Source organism: Triticum urartu, chromosome 4A, assembly GCF_056163025.1.
Source record: "Triticum urartu cultivar PI428250 chromosome 4A, HENAU_Tu73, whole genome shotgun sequence".
NCBI classification, from domain to species: domain Eukaryota; kingdom Viridiplantae; phylum Streptophyta; class Magnoliopsida; order Poales; family Poaceae; genus Triticum; species Triticum urartu.
The window spans coordinates 494,850,381-494,860,008 of record NC_141876.1 but is presented as its reverse complement, the minus strand read 5'-3'; the positions used below and the strand labels follow the sequence as shown (position 1 = coordinate 494,860,008).

At 42.6% G+C, this 9,628-nt stretch overlaps 1 protein-coding gene across 1 annotated transcript; it reads right to left on the bottom strand.

Moving 5' to 3' along the window:
* Positions 1-804: 804 nt before the first annotated feature.
* On the bottom strand, positions 805-7,370 carry LOC125552340 (ATP-dependent Clp protease ATP-binding subunit CLPT1, chloroplastic). Its single transcript, XM_048715846.2, has 6 exons — positions 7,090-7,370; positions 6,862-6,897; positions 6,676-6,785; positions 5,627-5,806; positions 1,206-1,333; positions 805-1,127 (listed from the first exon to the last, which is right to left on the bottom strand). Exons 1-6 carry the CDS (start codon positions 7,290-7,292, stop codon positions 1,095-1,097), a joined length of 690 nt encoding a protein of 229 aa, XP_048571803.1. The 5' UTR covers positions 7,293-7,370; the 3' UTR covers positions 805-1,094.
* Between the last annotated feature and the right edge of the window lie 2,258 nt (positions 7,371-9,628).

Genomic DNA, 9,628 nt, shown 5'->3' with positions numbered 1-9,628 from the left:
ATCGTACAGAACTGCAGGTCGATCGAGTTCCCTGCTGAAACATGCGATTTAATGCCATTATGTGGCAGCAGCGTGAACGGCTGGTTCGGATATATATGGTCCATCCGAAAAGACATGCCAAAAAGTAGGTAAACGCGCCATGATAGTAAGGCAGTGGCCCATAAATTTGAAAGTGTTCATGCAGTGCAGTTGCTGGCACGCAAGGAATTCCAATAAATCACATCGCTTACTTTCTCGCTGGTCCTGTTCGTCGTCCCCGGGCAGGTTCTGATCCCTGTCGGTGGCAGATAGTAGAATTGATGCTACTTGATGAGGACCTGGGAGCAGAAACCTAAGCCCGGGAATGGGGCAGCCCACCTGACCACACCAACATGGCGTCGGCTTCCAGTATGTACATGCTAAGTGTCGAGCCATGACACCTCCCTGTCCGCGAATACAATGTATAACCTCCCGATGGTCACTGTCAGCTTGGTTGCTCTGCGCCAATAAGCAGAACAAAAACAATGCGCAGAGCCAGGGTGAAAACAGCAATAAACAATGTAAAAGATTTGAAGGTAGATGTCCTTGCAATCGAAGCATAGTGCCAGGTACTACCAACCTCGTGTTGCGCATTTGGTGTAAAGTGGGCAAAGCTTCCCTTCCCCTGCTTAGAATGATGAGAAAACTACACACTTCTAGGCGCAAATGATGATAATGTCCCGTGTCAAACTTATACGGTGATGTGGAGAGCAGTCGCTTTCCATAAAATGGTCATGGTTTGTCAGGATTCAGATTGAGATTGAACAAAAACTCTGAAGGTGGGGATGAACTCAGAATCTGGATCTTTGAATGGGTCTCCGAAGGGCAGTCCAACAAACTAGCTGAGAGTGGAAGAAAACCGTGTTCGTCCGAAAATACATTGTAATGTTTTTACATGTACTGCGTTTGGCAATAGTGGGAGTACACATTTTGGATTCGGCCTAACCGATCTTAAAACCCCTAAAACTTATCGAAGCTCCATGGTACCGCCAGCCGCCAACTAGTGCCTAGATGTTGCCAGGTGAACACATAAATAACCTCCGGGAAGTTCAATTATAAACCGGCTGCTTGATTTGCTATCTAGGACTCATTGCTTTCTCTTCGCCTGCCTGCAGAGGGTTGGTAGAAGGTTTGAGAAACCATTAGCCCTGTGAAGTATCTACCTCGACGAAGAATTAGACCGTTACCGTTTTGGCCAGCAAACTGGCTTTCTGATCATCAAAACCAAGGGAAGCCAGAACCTTATGACCAGCTGACTCTTTATCTGACCATATCGCCAGGAACAAATGATTGGCCGTTACCTCTCCGTCCTCACCTGAAGTCAGAATTCAACTCATTAAACAAAACAAATAAGGAATAAACATATGATATTTCACATGGGCAGGTAGAAAACAACAAAGAAATGCATCACACTTCCATTCACGCTGAAACGCGTACACAGATCAGGAACAGTGCTACCCGGTCAGCAAACATACAAGGGAATCAGCAATCAGGGTTCAGGACACAAAGTTAAGAATAGTGCATAGTGCACTTAACAAGCTGTAGATAAAACCAACAGGACTCTAAGCATAGTGCAATTAACAAGCGGTAGATAAAACCAACAGGACTCTAAGCATAGTGCACTTAAGAAGGGAGTGGCCATAAATATCTAGACCCCATTGAACTAAATGATCATATTCATATAGTGTTAGACCCAAACATGTAGCAACAAACCGATTCAGAAATGGAAATACTACTATATTGCAAAAGAGGGGGAAATACTAGCATTCGAAACTGTAATGGCTACAGTATGACCTGGGACAGTCAATTTGTGCAAGAGTTTTGATGCAATTTTAGACTAGCACTGTAGTTGATACCTACCAAACTTTACAATACCAAACGTACACGACTTCAATTCCAGGTCCTTCTCAGACACGCAGATCACAAGTGACATGTCTGGAGAGGTACATAATCTTAACGAAAAAAAGACCTCCAACCCCTTCAATTCTCACAAGACTTAACAAAATACAGTCTTTACCTGCCCCAGAGTCCTGCATGAATGAACTATGAAGATGTCATCTCATGAATGCCGAGCTGGAATTGTCAAGCTAAGAAGTTCATGGTGGTCTTAAGGACTCCTGGATGCTAATTCTAAATATAGGATTATCAATGCAGAAGCAATCCCATCAGAGCACTTTTTATATAACTTTGTTGCAGACAGAGTTGCTAACACACCCAGTGTGTTTTTAAACTCAACTTATTAGAGGAAACTGGTACTAACATGGTCCTGCTCAAATCATTTTTGGTGAAATGATATCAAATGGACAAAAGTGGTAGATCTAGGCTTCATGCAAAATATAAGCAGCTCTAAACCCTATATAAACAATACCTGCCGTAAAAGATATGCTGAAACAGCTTTATCAATCCAGTGGACGAACGGTGTTGGTAAGTCCTTTATCAAGTTGGAAACAAAGCGATTTTACAAAAGGAAGGAATTAAGTACTCCCTCCTACATTGACATGTCTCAAATGTAACCTTGACCATGAGTTTTTATGAAAATATATTTCCTCAAAATCAAGCATGCATTAGGAAAGTATATTTCGGACCTAATTCTATTAATTTGGTGTCGCAGATGTTGGTAAAACCTTAAAATGTTTGACTGGGATGGAATCTAAAATGGGTATGTATTGTGACATGGAGGGAGTAGGCTTTACAGCATATCCAATGCATTTGCAGGTTATTACAACAAATGAGTAACACATGCCTTGGTCTGATGCTTGAATGTATGGTCCTATGCTTGGTGAAAACTGGCATGTTTTCAGTTATTCAGTGAAGGCGTCCTTGGCTGCTTGCTTTATACTGACATTGGATTAATAAGTTGTGTCGAAGTCTGGTCAAAACTTGTCCACTTCGGTTTGCTCAACTTTGTGAAGAATACTGACATGCTAATGTGAATCATAGTTGCCGGATTTGCTACAAAAGCCACTGAACCCCGATTCCAACAGATTTATCTAGAACAGGGTTCAAATTTGCTCAGATCGGTAGCTAAACGGTGCCAGATTCGCCGAACTCAAAACAAACCCAAAAAATGAAATCGTTGGCTAGCCTGGTGCGGCCATGTGTGCAGCAGCACAACCCTTGTTCTAGCGGCCAGTGGCTACGAAATTGCGGCGCTCGGGGCAGACATAGTGGGTGGGCAGCAGCTACTCGACCCGGCACATGCATGTAGCTGGTGCACGAAGGCGACGGCCAATATGTGGTGGCCGGCATGACGACAATGAAGATGTCGGATCCGATGAGTCGCCTCTGTGCAGCAGCACCTTCTGCATCGCCTCCATCGCGGATAAGGCGATGTGTCCTACGTGATACTTGCTGCAGCTTCTACACGGGGGGCCCTGGTGCATGCAGAGCAGTCCACCAGTTGGGGATCTGGAATTAGGAAGGCCTGAAATTTGAAGACAATGGGGTGGAGTTGGGGGCGCGGGCTTTCTGGAGAAAACAATGAATCTGGTCGGATGAGACTAAGCACTCCGGCATGTGGCCCCAAAGTGAATTTTTTGGTGGGAAGTTTCCCTCCATTCGTCTCTAATCAGATTTTGGTATTTGTTATGTCACTGATTCAGGTGCTCATTAAGAGCTTATATACGCACAAAGGGTCAACAACGCATTAATAGTATTTTTTATATGTGCATTTTTGTGGTTTTTAACTATTCAACTCATTATGTCTTTATGCATGTAGCCATGTAGTCAAGCTGCTAAGCTGGTTGCAAACAGTCCACTGGTTGATTATGAACTAAACATTATTCTATTAGTGACTTTATTGTTTCATGCCCTTTGGCACTCGTATATTTTTTATTTTATTTTTTTGCTTATACTGAGTTCAGAATCCGAGTCATCGCAGCCATCGGATTCAATCGGAGTCATTGAATTCACGTAACGGTCACCCGATTCACGAACCGGAGATGTATACCCCCTATCAAACTCGATTCATAGGCACTAGTGAATTGCGAATCCTGAACCTGAATTGTGAACGAGCGAACTGCAAATCCGGCAACTATGATGTGAATAGAATTTTAGCAACTTATTGGCAACACACCAAATGAATGCAAATTCTTGTCAATAAGACCAAATATATTGAACCAAATTTTGGCCACATTGACATATGCACTCTCCATTTGGGACCTATGAGTAACATAAAGTGGGCATAGGCTGCTTTTAGGACTTCACAAGAGGCACAAAAAATATTACTAAGCCCACAATAGACTTACGGCAACATGGTCATGCACACATGTTGTCCTCGAATTTGTCATGCAGATCGAATGGTCCAACCATAAAAATCCTATTCATTGCTTACTCCATAGTGTATAGTTATGGGTTCCCAGGGTCGCTGTAAGAAAATACCCTCACTTTTCAAACATCTGAGAGAAGAGTAATTGATTTGTAATATGACCTATAGAGAAATACAGATACCAAACCGATATCTAGATATTAGCTCATCGAGCCAGGAGCCCAGTATCAACATAATTTCGATTCTCATCAGTATGTTCTCCCCCACAAAAGCTTGAAATCATTGTCACATATCAACAATTTCAGAGACTCTCAGAAATGAAATCAAAGACACTGCACACTGCAGCATTTATGTTCATCATTTAAACCCAGTTCGTGCTCTTATGTTACAGATTCAGGTCAGCAGGTGTGCATAGCCTAATGGTCTGATAGACATTCATCAGGGAAATGAAGTAAATAATATAGATGATAGAGAGATAACACATCTGAGGAAAAACAATTGTGGATAGTGAGTTTGATCATTAATCTACAGACCGTATGCACTTCTATTTTGGACGGAGCGTTGGTAGTTATGGCTCTACAAATGTAAACCAACACTATACAAGAAGGTTAAATTCGAGGAAATTGCAGTGGAACAAACCAAATTGAAATATGTCCTACATGAATCATCGTTTTCCCAATAGAGTGACCTAATAGTATATACCTAGTTTAGAGTGATTTACTGTGGTAACCGTAAGCCTCTATGGTAACACATTTTACTTGTTTTGTACTTGAAGTAGTGGCATGCATGCAATGATCGATTTGTTAAAAGCATGACTACGGTTACCTGTTACTATTTAAGTATTGGCTATCCAGACTGTAGGAGATGGTAACATATAGTCATCGTATAGAAAGTAGAAACACATTACTATGTAAAACGTTGCAGAAATAAAGTACTCTCTCCGTAAAGAAATATAAGAGCGTTTAGATCACTAAAGTCTTCTGTTTCTTTACAGAGGGAGTAGTAAACATAGTATTCTACATTCCTCCTCTATGCCTAGGTAAGCTTAATCTTTGTGTTAACCCAAGACGGAATCATTAAACATATATGCAATGTAAATATATGATATTAGACATATTTATTAATCTTCAGTAGACTATCAATTATGGAAAATAATACGCCAACACTACTTGTTCTGCAAACAAGAAAAAATACACTCATTACTTAAGCCCCATAACAGTAAGAACAAGCATGTGGCGCAATCAGATACTGTTTACTAGAGAGTACAGAGAAGAATTTGAGTACCTTGTCAGCACAAATGAGTAATGAACAATAATGGAAGCATATTTTGAAGGAACTAACCTGACTTTAGTTTCTCGTTTACAGCCCAATCAAGGGCACGCTGTGCAGATTCTGTCAATGGTGGATGCATAGGACTGAAGTAAAACATTTCTGACTTCCCAAGTATTGTTGCTGCCGCGTCACGCACCGTGAGCAATGTGATTCCATTAGCACGCATAAGTTTTGCCGCGTCACTAGTTCCTGAAAGCAACAAATTTGTAGTTTAGTGCATCAAAATAGGCATAGCAATATAGAAAACTGATAAACAGCAAATATTAGCTCAACGTTTGGCAATATCATGGTAAATTATGGTATCAGGAATCTTTAGATGTCCACTAAAACAGCAATTGAGCATCAGAGCATGTGTAGTGCATCGTTTATAAGGCGACCTAAGGCGAGCACCAACCATCCTGATACCTAAGCGCCTAAAGCGGGCATAATTGCAAGGCGCTGCCAGGGCGACTTGCCGCCTAAGCGCCCAAGGCTAAGCGCCTAAAGAAGGCAAAATTGCAAGACGCTGCCAGGGCTACTTGCCGCCTAAGCATGCAAGGAGGGATGCCTTATAAATAATGGTGTAGTGTACACGATCCTTTTTATATGTTTCTTTTAAACTACGAAAAAGTATTCTTAGTTTCTTTGAAGCCAATCTCATCAGTCAGTCATAGATACTCTTAGTTTCTTTCTTCCTCCGTTCGGAATTAGTTGATGCTCAAACGGATGTATCTAGACATATTTCAGTGCTACTAGGTACATCAGTTTGATGGTCAACTAATTCCGGAGGGAGGGAGTACAAGATAAACAAGAAATCAATAGCTCAGACTTACTTCTAGTATCTTTCTGAGAAGGAATCTCCAAAATCTTCGAAGTTCTAACGCCTCCATTATTCTTTGTAATGTTTTTCTTTTTGGAGAAATCTATCATTCTTCATTCTCTTCCAATTCATCATATCCCATTTGCAACCACAGTTCACAACTACTTTGCCACACTTAAGTTGCTTACACAAACACCAAGCATAGCAAATAAGCATATGTTCGGGCAGAAATGTAAGCTCAAACGTGGTTGTGCCTCACCTTCAACGAGTATGCCCATAAGCAGCCCCTCGGTGCCTGTGGTTGGGTACCTCATCTTCCGTGCCTCCAGCTCCGCCATTGCAAATGATCGCACCGCCCTCGATGACCACCTGTGTGCAGTGAATCCCCATGTCAGCTCCGTGTATAGACACAAGATGGCGACATGTCGAGGGGATTATAGCTTACCGGATTTTCTTCTCCCCGCTAGCTAGCTCTGGAATCCTGGGAAAAAAACTCCCAAATCAAGCTCGTCACAGGATCCGACCGGAAGTACAATAGTCAAATCGCGCAAAAGTAGTTATACTATGTGCTAAATTCCAAATGTTTCAAGATTTAGGAGAAAACAGCTCAAGTTCAGAAATGTTTATCGGGAACAAATTGTTGAGTGGTCGCAGTATTATTTATCATCCTTACATAGTAGGGAGCTGAGCAACGACGGCGATGCGACGGCCCCGGCAGCGGAAGGTGAGGGTTTGGCCCCCCGCGGCAGCGGCCCGGAGCGAGGCGGGCAATACAGGGGTCGCCAGGAAGGAGATGGAAGGGGAGGGAGCGGTGTGGTGACGGGGGCATGAGAGGAAGGAGAGAAATGTGGCGGCGACCTGGGCGGCGGTCGCCATTGGCGGGCGGGCGGAGGTTTCGGGGTTTCTCGGGGATAGGGGAAGAGATAGAACGAGAGGATAGTTTTTTTTAGGGGGTAGAGCGAGAGGAGGAGTTAAATACAGTATCAGCCCTTGTATTTGCCACTGAAGCTCACTTAAGTCCTCCTGCTTGCAAAACGCAAACTTTGCACGCTGTACTCCCTCTGGTCCTTTTTACTTCCCATATAAGATTTGTCTGAAGTCAAGCCTCGTAAAATTTGATCAACTTTATAAAATAAAATACCAACATTTATAATATGAAATCAATATCAGTAGATACATCATGACTTAAATTTTCATATTATATAACTTTAACATAGTAGATGTTGATATTTTTTCATATAAATATGGTCAAACTTTATGAAGTTTGACTTCGGACAATTCTTATATGCAGAGTACAAAGGACCGGAGGGGGTACTTGGACGGTTGACTCGGATTAATTCTAAATCAGCCGAGGCGAGTGAAAAAATGCGGACAGCCATGTAGGCAGACGGACCCGAGCGGCTGAAGATTTTGCATTTAGGCCCTCCCGTGGTTTCTATTAGCATAGCGACCGCGCGAGGAAGATCGGTTGAAGGGGATGACGAATCTAGGGGCCAGGAGGGCCCTCGACTCCATCGCTGTAGGGGTCGGCGAGCGAGTCGCCGCGCAATACGGTACGTGATCGTGCTCCTCCCTTTTTTGTCATATTGCAAAGTAGTGCTTTTTAGAACGGATTTGTTGCTGTCATTGGTTGTAGGTCACCAATGCACGTGGTTTCGTATGATTTGGCTAGGGTTTGTGAAGTCATGCCGATGATTTAGTTTTGATTTTTTTAATGAATTAGGTGAGAACGGGGATTTGTTCACATGCATGATTTATCATGGAGAGATTTTTCATGGGAACATGAGTGAACAAAGTGGCATTTGGACCGTAAAACTGTTTGGTTTGATTTTTGTAGACTCGGACATGGTTTGCGGAAGTAACCAACGACATTATCGAAGATATCGATTATGAAGCTGCTGACTGAGTGAGGTTGTGTTGTTGCAATATCTTACCCCCTTGGATTTTGGAGATTGTTGTCAAAAGTAATAAGGGATTCATTTGTTTGCTAGTGCATGATACGTCCATTTTGCATCATGTTTTTATATCAATATTTATTGCATTATGGGCTGTTATTACACATTATGTCACAATACTTATGTATATTCTCTCTTATTTTATAAGGTTTACATAAAGAGGGAGAATGCCGGCAGCTGGGATTCTGGCTGGAAAGCAGCAAATATTAGAGACATATTCTGCACAGCTCCAAAAGTCTTGAAACTTCACGGATAATGTTTTTCAAATATATAAAAAACATTGAGCGCAAGAACTTCACCAGGGGGGCCACACCCTGCCCACGAGGGTGGGGGCGCGCCCCCTACCTCGTGGGCCCCCTGGTGGCCCTCCGGTGACCATCTTCTGCTATATGGACTCTTTCGATGGGGAAAAAATCATAAAGCCATCTTCTCAGATGAAACTCCGCCGCCACGAGGCGGAATCTTGGCGGAGCCAATCTAGGGTTCTGGCGGGGCTGTTCTACCGGGGAAACTTCCCTCCCGGAGGAAGAAATCATCGCCATCGTCATCACCAACGCTCCTCTCATCGGGAGAGGGCAATCTCCATCAACATCTTCATCAGCACCATCTCATCTCAAAACCCTACTTCATCTCTTGTATCCAATTCTTGTCTCCAAGTCCGGAATTGGTGCTAGTAGGTTGCTAGTAGTGTTAATTACTCCTTGTAGTTGATGCTAGTTGGTTTAATTGGTGGAAGATCATATGTTCATATCCTATATGCATATTAATATCCCTCTGATTATGAACATGTTTATGCTTTGTGAGTAATTACTTTTGTTCCTGAGGACATGGGAGAAGTCTTGCTATTAGTAGTCATGTGAATTTGGTATTCGTTCGATATTTTGATGAGATGTATGTTGTCTCTCCTCTAGTGGTGTTATGTGAACATCGACTATATGACACTTCACCATTGTTTGGACCTAGAGGAAAGCATTGGGAAATAATAAGTAGATGATGGGTTGCTAGAGTGACAGAAGCTTAAACCCGAGTTTATGCATTGCTTCGTAAGGGGCTGAATTGGATCCATATGTTTCATGCTATGGTTAGGTTTACCTTAATACTTTTGTTGTATTTGCGGATGCTTGCAATAGAGGTTAATCATAAGTGGGATGTTTGTCCAAGTAAGGGCAGCACCCAAGCACCGGTCCACCCACATACCAAATTATCAAAGTACCAAACGCGAATCATATAAGCGTGATAAAAACTAGCTTGACGATA